Source organism: Myripristis murdjan, chromosome 14 (genome assembly GCF_902150065.1).
Source record: "Myripristis murdjan chromosome 14, fMyrMur1.1, whole genome shotgun sequence".
Taxonomy (NCBI): domain Eukaryota; kingdom Metazoa; phylum Chordata; class Actinopteri; order Holocentriformes; family Holocentridae; genus Myripristis; species Myripristis murdjan.
This window is the reverse complement of record NC_043993.1, coordinates 21,739,482-21,752,990: the sequence shown is the minus strand read 5'-3', so window position 1 is coordinate 21,752,990 and position 13,509 is coordinate 21,739,482. Positions and strand designations below refer to the sequence as shown.

Below are 13,509 nucleotides of genomic sequence, written 5' to 3'. Positions count from 1 at the left end.
CACCTCGGCGAAGCCTTTTAGCACGAAACTGTCACTGCGCCAAGCCGAATCTGTCGGCACCTCCCCCCGCTGCGCCGCCACTCCCATCTCGGCGAACCTCCGCCTGCGAAACTTGGACACTGTCCGCCTCTCCCGCTTCGCCGGTCGAAACTAGCTCTGCGCGGGGTTCGCCTCACTGCGCCACCCCGCGCTGCGCCGGGAAACTAGAGCCCCAAGTGTTTGGGACAAGGCTGAGATTGAATTGTGTTAGCTCATCTGTAAGCTTGATGGTTGTGTGAACCTAGCTGGAGTTTTCACTGACATGAGTGAATGACGACAAAATTTACATCAGCTAATGTTTCTTTAACTGTTAGTTTCAATTTTTTTCCATTATGTAAATTGAACTTCACTGGGCTGCACATGTTTCAGTCAGGTTGGAATTCAGTAATATGTAACTTAGTAGCTTGCAATATGTTACATGAAACACAACAGTAAAGTGATATCAGTGTTATTATGAACCTCTACTTACTGTGGCCATGAATGTGCTTAAATGAAATTTATTTCTTGCCTTTGGTTGCCTCAGTCACGTTGCTTATGTCCTAAAGACTGCCTTACAAAAGTCTATTTACTGTGGAAACTGTAAAGCTAACCAGACAGGTTTAGCTACCTACCTACGCTGGGAACACAATGACTCACAGTCCTTGCTCTTACACTCAATGTAACAGTAAGCCTGAGGCACCAGGAAAGATTGGATAACAGGAGCTCTAACCATGTATGAAGATTCAAGAATATGTGTAATGCTGGATAGTATTATTTACACACTGTTATATGCAGTACATGAATATTCTCTTTCCATTAAAATTACTGAGATAAGACTGTTTCTTTTAAATCTTCCTACCCATGTTGGGAGCTATGGCATAATGATACCTAACAGCTCTCACCCACTCTTCTCTTTCTATAGCTCTGTGTGACATGCATCCTATGAGAGCCCTTTTCCTCATTCCCAGGAATCCCCCTCCTAAACTCAAATCAAAAAAATGGTGAGTACGTAAGCTTCCTGCAGTTATATCTCGCACACAAGTCTGTTAGGTCACAGCTGTATATTCTGGATGGCTTCTTACCCTTTTTCTTCCTGTTGTGACAGGATTTCTAACATGCACTTTACAGTCAGTCTGTTTTTAATTGGTGTCTTTCATGCAGTGATGCAATTTATGAAAAACAGATTTAAAGTAGTGTTTGTTGTTTGGCCACTGACATTCAAAATGTCTTGTAAGAAAATTTCAAAACGACCAAAAATGATTTTCATTGTATAGTAGATGTTTGTAAGTTCTAATCCTTTTGTGTTTTTTACTCATCTATTGTCAGTTATAAAGCTTAGCTCACAGATAAATTTATATTTGGTAAATCGGTCAAAATGCTAGCAACAGTGTAAATTTCAGACACTCAGGACTCGGGCACCGACATGAACTCCCTGATTTGGCATATGAGTAACCTAAGGTAGTCCCTATTGGTTCACTCTGTAAAGCAACCATTCACACACAGCAGAGCAGAGGTCGGTGTTCAGACAAAACCAATGGTTTATAAGTACAGAGTCAGTGCAGTGTGTGGACATATAAAGCCTATGTATAATACTAATTAAATAACCAATTTTGCCATTTATACTAAGATTTATAAATGCATGTTTGTAAGTATACATTACATCATGCAGAGCAGTTTCCTTAAGAGCAAAAGATCATTGCATGTGTTATGCAGTGCTAATTGTAATTCCATAGCATTTGGACTATTTCGTTTTCTGATGACTACCACAGTTCTTATATAATGTGCAAATAACGTCAAATAGAAGACATTTACTAGGCCTGATGAAATGTCCACTCTCCTATAAAGTGTTTCACTTTGAACACCAAGTGTAGTTTGTATGCATTTTGAAGCAATAATGAGAACCTTTGGGCAATATTGTGTTCATATTAACTATATAAAATAGCTAATAAACTGTAATATAAGCTGTGCTTCATTGTTGCTAAATGCTTCTGAACACATAGTAGACAAAAGTGAAGCCCAAATTAATTAATAATTCAGTTCCATAGCTTATACACAAAAATTAACATAAGAATAGTCTGTTGATGGGTGGAAGGTTGCGCCCAAATAACAAAATTTGACTGTAGGAGAAAACTGTTTCTAGAGAGAAAACTATTATGTTTTCTCACAAACATCAGCTAATTTTTTTTAATATGTGCTTGTGTGTTTGTGTTGCCTGTTGCCCAATAAGTTGTAGCACAGATGGCAAAATGTTCTTTTGTCAACTGAAAACATTATTCTCATTATTTTCTATATGGAAAGCAAAACCCTGCCATAATGCTGATTTTAAGGGAGGAAGGGGATTCTTCAGCACTCTTTCTTGATTCCCTGTGGTAGCCATTTTGTTAGCTTAGCTGTTTGTTTTTGCAACGTTCCCTCCCTCTCCTCTCTCAGCCTGTGTGTAGCCTCGCTCCCACACACTCTGACTGCAGACACACAGATGCATTCTCGCTTGCTCAGTGGAAGAGCTGGTGAGAGAGAGAATTGTTAATCCACCTTTTAATTTCAGTATGCAGTATTTTTTTATTTTAGTTTTTGCATTGAAATTGTTGTGTTCATATTAGGTACAGTATGTAAAATTTCCATGTAGAGCTGATATGATATAATGTTCCTGGATAGATGTAAGGTGGGATGTTGTGGTTAAACATATGGGACACAGGGTATGGAACAGATCTGCTGTTCATATTAATTTAATTTAATTAATTTTTGGTCATACTATTGTAGCAAAGAGAGATTCTCAGAAATTTCATAAGGTCTTCAGGAGTAAATTACCAAATAACATTTTTTTGTGGAACATGGACCCCTTTTCGTTATCACACAAGACCCTGACACAGAAAATTTTGAGGTTTCAGAGCAAGGTTGTGTGTGTCAAAAGAAGCTATAGTCTGACCCTGTCACCTTACAGTCTGTTTTTAGATATTTGATAGTGTGGTGGTTCGAGGCTCTGGGCAACAATACCCCACCTGCCAGCTGTTCTACACCTACCCTCCCCTTGCTCCCTCTGCCTCACCAGTTGATCTTCCACTATCCCCCACTCTTCCTAGGTCCAAGAAATTCATTGACTTTATAGAGGGCTGTCTAGTCAAGACATATCCCAGTCGGCCATCAACAGAGCAGCTCCTCAAGCACTCCTTCATCAGAGACCAGCCCACTGAGCGCCAGGTCCGAATCCAGCTCAAAGACCACATTGACCGCACACGCAAGAAAAGGGGAGAGAAAGGTAAGCAAATGAGATGGAATGAGCCTGGCCTCAGTGAGTGGCTTTGAATAATCATGAACCAGGCAACAGTGTCTGGTATATGTGGAGACTTAACGTGAGGAACAGTAAAAATATTTTTTTCATGCATGGTTGTGACTTTTCTTTTTATTTTCATTTCCTGTAGAAGAGACCGAGTATGAATACAGTGGTAGTGATGAGGAGGATGAAAATCGTGGAGATGAGAGGGAGTCAAGGTAATGGCAATTCACTGTCCCTGTCCAAGTAGTTTGCAGTCTGTGTCCTTTGCTAGTGTTGTGTGTTAATGATTGTCCTCATAATTCTCTCTTTTTCTATCTGCTGCTTTTGCTCTGTAGCTCAATCCTCAATGTACCTGGTGAGTCCACCCTGAGGCGGGACTTCAAGCGTCTGCAGCAGGAGAATAAAGAGCGCTCGGAGGCTCACAAGAGGCAGCAGGCCCAGCTGGCTGCTCAGCGCAGGGACCCTGAAGAACACAAGAGGCAGCTGTTGCACGATAGACAGAAACGCATTGAAGAGCAGAAAGAACAGCGACGCCGTCTTGAAGAGGTAATGGTCAACTGGGTTAATTAATATCTTTAACAGGGTTTTGGAAGATGTCTTACTTGCCTTCTTTTAATAGCCTTTCCTCTGTCTTGTGGCTACTGTTGTGTCCTTGATACTGCTGTTGACTGCGCAGAAGTCAATGGCAGAAAATATTGCATTAACATATTGTAGATAAAATTGTTGTATGATGAGTCGAGGTGTTGACCAAAGTGCTCCACAATGACAGATAAAACATGAGACAAGTTAAGTCAAATTAGTACATTAAAATTAAAGCAGAATGCTCAGCAACAAATAAGAATGAAGTTATTGCAACAAATTAAAACAAGTTAAAAGCAAATTTAACCATTAAAAACAAAATCAGTGATAAAATTTAATTTGTTTTGATTCACAAAGAATTATTAAAAGTCATTAATACTGAATACAATTCTAAAATAGAAATTGATTTAAAGCCAGAAAAGCCAGCAAGAAAAGGTACATTTTTTTAATTGGGACTTAAAGACCCCATGAAGTGGACTATTACTTTCTTGATTTTATGTATTTCCTCTTGAAATAGGATCATTCACAAGTGCAAACCAATAGGATGCTACAATTTCTTTTGAAGGGATAGGTGGACGAGAGAAGATTTGTGAATTTTTTTATTGGTTGAAATTTTTATTAACACTTACTAGTGCAGGATGATGTCACTGTTTAAGATGCTCTGTTTTACAGGAAGTGGAGGTCATGTGAGGTCATTTTATGGAGACTTCAAACGGGAAACGGGAAGTGAATTTGCCAACCTGACATCACATGGGAGGCTGTTAGAGAGTTTAGGAGCTGCCGCTGAGAAGGCTTGGTCTGCCCTAAGTGCCAGTCTAGCTCTGGGAGCTGATAACAACTGTTGGTCCAATGACCTAAGCAAACACTATGGGACACAGGGGTGTAACAAATCTGACAGATACGCAGAGGCAAGTCCAGTCAGGTGCTTATAAACAAATAGTGCCAGTCAGGTAAAGTAAAACAAATCTGGTCTGCTCTCTCATGTAAAACCAAGTTAAACCAGTCAGTGCACTTCACACACAAGAAGATAGTGGCACAAGTTTGATATGTTACTCACAACTATATTTGACTCTGGTGATTGGGATTCAAATGCCACTGACCACAATGTTAGGGACCATTGCTCTCTTTATCTTGCCTGGGTAACACTTGTTTAAGATAGTCCAGTGTTTATTATCAACTAATAAATGTGACAAAAAGATCAACATAGGGTCTGATGTCTATTTGTGTTTATTTGTTGCTTCACTGTTTCTGCAGAGGTGTCACAGATCATCTAGACCCTGTTATTAAACTGGAAACCCAGCTCAAACGTTTTACCTCAGTCCAAACCAAAAAACAAATACATGTCGCATTTATGATAAATTCGTTCATTATATTTGCACTCAGAATTTTGCCGTGCTACCTGCAGCTTGTCATTACAGGCAGCCTTGCAGTTATGAAGGTAATTTAGCCCTGCATGTCTTACCACCTGCCCGTAATAATTAAACTTTTAGGTTTTTTGCTTTAAAGGAAAACTGGACAAAGCTGAGAAAATATCAGGTTCCTCACTAAGCCAATATGTCTGCTGTTGTTCTTATTCTTTGTCACTTAACTCCCCACTGTTACCTTGTATCCTTGCCCATTATCAAATTTACACATCAGCATTTGGCTTGTCATTGCTTTCTTTGATGATAAGTGCACTCTATTTATGATTTGCCTTCTGCAGTAGTCCTGCTGAACATAATTTGCTGTCTAATACATTTATATGTGTATGCTAAAACAATTTTAATGAAATATGTAATTGTTAGCAGCAGTGTTTGAAGATGTTTTAAGGCATGTAGAAGGAGACTTACACACATCTTCATCTGTCCATCTTTTTTTGTTCTCATCTGCTCATGTTAACTGGGGAAAAAGCCTCTGTGCCTAAATGACTAATTGCAGTTACTGAATCAAAGCTGAGATCAGCTTTACTGGCAACAGTCCCTGTCCAACATTTCATTCAGTAACATTCATCACCACATAGGAAAACAATTGGGAACCGAGTGAAATTTCTTGAACTGCAAGAAAGCCCATGCCGTTGTTACATTGGTATAATGATAGATTCTGACAACAATAGCATAGCTAGTCTAGAGTGAGATGTTATCAACATGAAATTTGTGAAATGTAAAGTGTGAATGAGCTATTTTAACCCTTAAGCGGGTAGTGAATCGGATCAACACTTCAACCAATCAACCAGCCTTGAAGGCACTTGAGGCCACTAATCTGCCTGTGTGGCAAACATGAATACATTGGGATCCAGATGTGGATATTCCATGCCATAATTTGACAAATACAATGCACGGAAACTATTATGCACCCTCTCTTTATAATCTTTGTCTATTGTTGTGTAACTTGGATGAATTTAATAATAATATGCTATCCAGCAAGAGTTTCTGCTGCTGAGCATCAAAGAAACCCAACCGAAATATGAGTCATAACTATTAGAACGATCACAAATATGCTTGAACGTACAGGCAGAATTACCTTTGCTGTGGCTGTAGTTAAGGTTAGCTTTCTGAATCAGAGTTTGTTTGGCAAAAAAGACTTAGCACACAGCTCATAATCTGTTACAATCAATTTACTTTTATTTCAAATGAAAGAATCCCAAATGGACTCTTAAGCTTGGATGGGTGTAACCTAAATGGCACAGACCTGATTGACTTTTCTAGACCGTTAAATGCTTTATCACATTACTCCACTTCAGTGCATCTTTGTGTGCAAAATAACAGTTTTCTTCACTGATTGATTGATTGGTTGATTGAAAAATATGTCTACTCAAGATTCATTTTGATGGAATATAGTCTGAATTGGCTCAGCACACCAAAGTCAAAAATGTATTAACTATTTATGATCAAGGTAACTAAATTTAGAAACCGCTTTGCATTTCTCATGTATTTACAGCTAAGCACTTGGATTATAAAAGCCTTCTTAAATTTCCACTCTTAATTAGCATAACATTCTTAATTAGAATTGAAGTTTTAAGTGACAACCATGTAAAGTGCATAATTCAGCACAGTAGGATATGTGGAGACCTCAGTAAAAGAGAGGCTTTATTATTATCCTCTGTAATAAATACAACCTTTTTTACAGACAGGCTATTATCAGAGACAGGTCTTTATTTTCTTTAGCCAGTCCACACAACCTTATTTGCCTGTACCTGAATTTGCATGTATTCTGTAAAGAAATATCCTATCTTTTTTGGACTTTAACCTAAAAATATTATTGGTATAGCACATTAACTACAATGACCAACCAACCAACAGTTGCAAAGCTTGCAACCTTTATAACTGTTTCTTTGTTTGTTTGTCTTCAGGTTTGATTTTCCAACAAATTACCTCATGAATGCAGTGCTGTTTAGCAGCCGATTTGGAAGTCTCTAATGTAACACATTCCCACTAGCACATGAATAGATCATAATAGTTAAGGCTATGTAATGAAGATCATCTACTGGTAAAAATGCTTCATCTGGATCACCTCCAGAATCTGATCAGCTGGTCCTTCGAGTAAGGACTATATATCTACCAAATTTCATTCAAATCTCATAACATTTTATGATGTCCTTCTAACAAGACAGATAAGGGAAAACATAACCGTATTCCAACTTTTTGGGTGCAGGTGATTAATATCTGTCTGATATAATCATGCAAGAATGCTTAATTACTTCATCAAAAAATGAGATACATTAATGGTAACATATCAAAACATACTGGCCATAAAATCTTCCAAAAGAGTGTCTGTGTATCAGATAAGAATGAAACAGAAACAGCCACAGCCACAAAAGTGAAAAAGCACTTTGTCATGTATTCATTAACATGTATTACAGCGGGTTCCTAGTCTAGTCCTAGTCAGTCTCATGAAGCAAGATTAGTGATAGTAAAGTGGACCTCAGTCAACTTGAACTATTTTTTCAACAAACAATGTCTTTCTGCAGTGTTTTTACATGCAGTGGCTTCACAGATCAATTTGGTTCATGTAGAGCTGTTGGCGAGTTGACAGTGGAAGAGCATTTTGATATCTCTTTGTTGCTGATGCTATTAACAGCTACAGCTGAAGAAGGGAAGCAGGGACTCTATCCCACAGTGAAACCTTTGCGTCTTTTAGACTGGGTGATCAGATTAGTACTGCTGCTTGGCAAGTTTTCCACACTGCCATACCTGACGTGAACCCTCACTGAAATAACAGCTCTGACAGAGGGATACATAAGCTTGCAAAGCACATGGAGTGTGTAGCTGTTAGCTGCAGACTAATATCGATGGACAAGTAAAGGAAAAGAGTGGTGAAAGAAGTTTTTGAACCTATGCTGTGATCTAGCCTAATGTTTAGGGTGAGGGTTTGAACACATTTCAGTTTTTTTTTTCTTTTTTTGCTTGCATTTATATTAGGAGAGGGTTATTATGTCACCTTAGTGCAGACATATACAGCGCTGTCTATCAGCTCATTTGTGGGCTGACAAAGTGTCAGTAGATGTGAAAATGTTTGTGTGTGATTTTAATAAGGCAGCCGTCTTGACACTAAAGCTTAGTATAAATATTGTAGCTGAAATACCCAATAAATATTGTCACCATGCTTATTTATAGATGAAACACAAACTCAGGTGAATTGCATTTAGCAGGACCTCCCTCGTTAGATCTTTGAGACAAAGATTACTGACAGTTTGTCAGTAATCTTATATTTTGCTGAATTCTTATATTTTTCGCAGACTTACAGTATTTACCAGGAGTTTTAATAATTTTGAAATTAAGTTATTTTTAATTGTCCATGTACAAGTAGTATCACTGCCACGGCAAGATATTCCACTTAAATGAGGCTTGTACATCTCTATTCTGCCTCCTTATGAATCTTACCTGCTCCCTCTGTTCAACAATTATTAATGATGAGCTGTCAACAACAGACGAGTGGATGTGAGGATAGTGTTATTACCAAGGAGGAGGTTCTCACTGCACCACAGAGCCTCTGCAGCTAAGAGTTGTTTTAATGTCCTTTTAAAACACACAATAAAACTGCTCCATATCACTGTCAGAAATGAATGACATGCCAAGAGTTTGAATCCACTGTCTCAGAAGATGATTAGGCTGCTGTAGGTGTATGTGTGTGTGAGAGAGAGACTAACAACCTCCATTCTCTGCCCTGTCCGCCTTCTCTCTTTAATTCAGCTTTCTTTCCATCTCTGCACAAAACAAGGGAGGGTTTGTTCAAAAGCAAGCTATCCATTATAAATTCCCATGTGCAAACATAGCCTCTGTGCTCATTTCTCTTTTTCCTGTCACCCTTTTCTCCCAGCAACAGAGAAAAGAGCGAGAGATGGTGAGGCAGCAAGAAAAAGGTCCCCATCGGAGACTCGATGATATGAGAAGAGAGGAGGATAGAAGGTTGGCTGAGAGGGAACAGGTAACCAACCACAGGACATGTAGGGCTGCAATCAGCCAATGGTGAGAGGTGTGGGTGTGTCTGTCAGCAACCCTGTGCAAGTCGCTCTCTGGTGAAATTCCATGAGTAGGTTGCTATAGCAGCAAGGATCTAAATTAGTGTATTTATTCAGAGATGAGTTTTCTGTGGGTGAGCTCTCTGCGTCTCTTATGCTCTGTTTCCAGTCTACCCCTGGTAACAGTCTGGCATCACATCACAGTCACCATGTACTGCTAAATATTGATTTCATGTTTATATGGTAACTTTTTCTGCCTGCAGCAATAGTACAGCTTTTATCAACAGACATCCAGATTTAATGGCACCACTGTACAGTTTCATCAGTAAGACACACAATTTAAATAGTTTGATGCTAGAATGACATTACATAACTGTTTTTCCACTTTCTTCTTCCCCCTCCCTCCCCCTTATGTTTTCATCTGCCTTTTCCACATCTCTCCCTATCATTCTTGCCTCCTTACCCTTTCAGGAGTTTATCAGACATAAGTTAGAAGAAGAGCAGCGGCAGTTAGAAATCCTCCAGCAGCAGCTTCTTCAGGAGCAGGCACTGCTCATGGTAATTCCTCACTACCCCTTATGACTTCTTGCTCCTTACTGCAGTGGTTACCGTATCCACATTTTCTTTGCCATACCTTTCACCCGTAAAGGCTGATGATTGATTGGCATGTGACCTTAGAACAATACTGATTTTTTTACAATATCCATTTTTAGAAAAACACTCTGTAGTTTCCAGTGTTTCCCTCAGGCTGACAGTTAGTTTAGTTGGGGGTCGAGGGATGGGCATGTATTTTCACTATATCATGGTCTGTTGGCTATGAATTAATAAATGTCCTTACCTGCGGTGACATCAGTGGGTCCAGTGTAATCTAATGTTGAACAAACAATATCCCAGTCTTTGCACTGCATTCCTGTTTACTGTCTGAGTGCAGGACAGTTTTACACATCTCCAATAACTTATCAAGTATAAATTACTGTTTACAAACACCATTACTGTGACATACAAGTTTGGAGCAAAATGTAAAATAGTAAGTTAGTTTGTTTTCATAACTGAGGACGCATTAGTCTCTGTGACTGAGATCATAATGTGATCATAATGTGATGCCACACCCTTTGTTGTAGAGATCGACCAACTTTTTATTCTGTGGCAGCTGTGCTAACATTGTGTTAGTGCGCCACAGATGAGTCTGTGTATTAGAAACACGGTAACAAAATCACCACTAATAATAACAAAATGACAAACTTTTTTTCTCAGCCATGTGAAACTGATCATAGAGGTTAAAACTGTAGTTGGTTGCCACAGTTTGGAGAGTGTGATAGAGAGAAAAGTACTCCCTAGAAGGAGATTTCTGTGTCACAGCAGTGACATATACACTGCCGCACAACTACATTAACATGGATATGAAACCTTAAGTGCACCGTACATGTCCGCTGGTGTTTTGGGTAGTTGATTTTAGGCAGTCCAAAGGTTTTACTTTTTTGCACGCGGCCAGCTGACATAACTGCCACTGTCAGATTTTAATAGTTTTAATTGAATTATTAACTAAATCATCAGATACAGTCTGTCAGTGCACACCTCCTTGATGTAAATTAAATACATGGTGCAAAAGATTTAACTACAACAGACAGGGAACAAAAACTGAAATATTCAAAATAAGGACAAATTAAATGCATACTTTTACCAGGGAGGGGGTCCTTCAACTAGAAGGCCAATATCAAATGACTGTAAGCATCCACTACCACCAGCCTACTGAAGTATCTATGAATAAGAGACTGAATCCCTATTGGCCCCAGGCTGCTGTTCTGTCGCTGCCCAGCCCTCCTGTGGAGGAGTGGGCAAGCGAAAAGAGAATTTTTCCTTTGGGGATCAAGGCTATCAAAAATACAATGTTCACAGAATGAAATTTTTTTCCCTTGAAGTTGAATACCTGTTATGTGTGAATCCATCCATTTTTAGCTGCTTAGCAGGTCAAGGTCATGGTGGCAACAGGGCAAGTGTAGCAGGCCTTTTCCCCTTCAGCATCCTGTGGCTCCTCCTTTGGGATATTGCCCCACCAGTGGGGACTATACCTAGACTGTTGTCCTTGGCACATCTCTAAAGAAAGTTGCCGAATGTAGCCTCATTTTGGCTGCTTGTATCTTCTCATTCTTTTAGCGACTGCCAAGAGCTCACAACACTGTCAAAAGCTCATAAGTTAGGATGAAACAATGATAAGCCAGAATATTGAGAGCCTTGCTTTGTGGCTTAGCTGCTCTTTCCTCAACACTGCTATCTGATATCACTGCAACCAGTGCACCTCTACCAGCAATCACTCTCACAATCCTCCTTACCCTCACTTTTGAGTAACAAATACCATACTTACCAAACCTAATGGGAAAATTGATTTTGATTGTGTGAGCTAAACATTGTTTATTTTTCTGATCACCAGTTGTTACTTTGAATGAGACATTTATGCAATCACAAGATTGTGTGTTATACTTTAGAATATGTGATTTGTCTTTTATTGCATCGAGCAGAGAAGTATGAGTCTAAATTTGTGTGACTCACAGCTAAAATCTCCAATGACCATCAAAAGGTTGGGGCATCTACCTTGGCGACAGTCACAATGACAAAAACAATGAGTCAATTGACTTTTAGACTGTCTAGTTAATACACAGCAGGGAAGTGTGGAGATACAGACATAGATCAATATTCTTTTAATGTGGGTCATAACTGACTATTGTGCTAAAAATATGACCGCAGCTATAGATGATAAAATATATCTCAGGCAGTTATTACCTCAGTTGATGAAATCAAGGTTGGTCTGCTAATAATAAAACCTGTCTGTGGTTTGAGTGAACGTGCACCTGTATGCAGATGTGTTTGGTTATGACCTGGTAGAAATGTTTGAGCTCTGTTGTGCCCAGTGTGAGGTAAGCAGGCCCTTGACTGCACTGTGTGTTTGTTTGCTCAGGAGTATAAGCGTAAGCAGTTGGAGGAGCAGCGTCAGTCAGAGCGGCTGCAGAGGCAGCTGCAGCAGGAGCATGCCTACCTGGTGTCTCTGCAACAACAGCAGCAAGACAAGAAGCCCCAGCTCTACCACTATAACAAAAACCTGGAGCCAAACAACAAGCCTGCCTGGGCCCGTGAGGTAGCAGACATTCCTACGTCTGAAACATTAACACATCACAGCCAAACTACTGTACATCACCTTGCAGAGATGTCCTCACTGCTCCTGTCCTCCTCTTTTTAGGTGGAGGAGCGCAGCAAGCTCAATAGACAGGGCTCACCCAAAATCTGCACCACTGTCTCTGACACTGCCATCCAGTCACGCTCTGACTCTATTAGCCAATCAGGAGCTGTTCAGTCTGCTCAGACCCCGCCAATGCAGCGGCCCGTTGAACCCCAAGGGGGGCAGGGCAAGGTGCGTGTTGTCAGGTGTTTAATTGATCACAGCCTTGAAGCATGTGGAGTAGTGAAAAATAACACTGTTTCATGACATTCTCATCTATATTCTTGAGCTGATCTGTTGGTGCTACCTTTATTTACACCACCTTTATCTTCTTTTTCTTCCTTCCCCCCTCACAATCTCTCTCTAATTACTTCCTTCCCCCTGCTTAAAATTTTTTTCCTCTTAAATACAAACACAATCTTGCATTCCTCTCCACTTGGGCCTGCTTCTCTGACTGGCTTGCACGTTCTTCCTTCCACTTCGGCCTCCGCCTTTCCTGGTTTGCTGCTGCTGCCCTCTGCAGTTCCAGATGGCTCACTTGGTTCCCTTGAAGCCTTATGCTGCCCCTGTCCCACGTTCCCAGTCCCTCTGTGACCAGCCCACTAAGACCATGTCCGCCTTCCCTACCCAGGATCCCTCCCTTACCCCCTCACCCCGCCCCATCCACTCCAGAGAGTTGGTGCGTCAAAACTCTGACCCCACCTCTGAGAACCCTGCACCACAGGGACACCCAATTAGAGATGACCGCGGTCCCTGGATCCGCCTGCCAGATGTGGAGTTGCCACCCAAGGTAAGATCCACTTAGCATAATAATAGATTATGACTGAAGGGAGGGAATTTAAAAACATTGCCCCCTTTACACCTAGTATGGGCATTCCCCATACCTAGATCTTTTTTTCCAACTAATTAAGAAGGATTACATTCACACCTGACATGAGTATGTGCCCTCATTTTATGTTTGCATCTTCTTTTCCCAGATGTTGTGCATTA

At 40.2% G+C, this 13,509-nt stretch overlaps 1 protein-coding gene across 3 annotated transcripts in view; it reads left to right on the top strand.

The window, feature by feature from the left end:
- mink1 (misshapen-like kinase 1) overlaps nt 1-13,509 on the top strand; it is a 45,402-nt gene that overhangs the window by 15,462 nt on the left and 16,431 nt on the right. For 2 of the 3 annotated variants that reach the window (XM_030069145.1, XM_030069146.1), the window contains exons 8-16: nt 941-1,019; nt 3,099-3,274; nt 3,438-3,507; nt 3,628-3,838; nt 9,167-9,274; nt 9,780-9,866; nt 12,262-12,438; nt 12,541-12,711; nt 13,043-13,309. In XM_030069145.1, coding sequence (XP_029925005.1) covers nt 941-1,019; nt 3,099-3,274; nt 3,438-3,507; nt 3,628-3,838; nt 9,167-9,274; nt 9,780-9,866; nt 12,262-12,438; nt 12,541-12,711; nt 13,043-13,309 — 1,346 coding nt within the window. The remainder of the gene's footprint in view (nt 1-940; nt 1,020-3,098; nt 3,275-3,437; nt 3,508-3,627; nt 3,839-9,166; nt 9,275-9,779; nt 9,867-12,261; nt 12,439-12,540; nt 12,712-13,042; nt 13,310-13,509) is intronic. The other variant, XM_030069147.1, reaches the window with a different exon arrangement.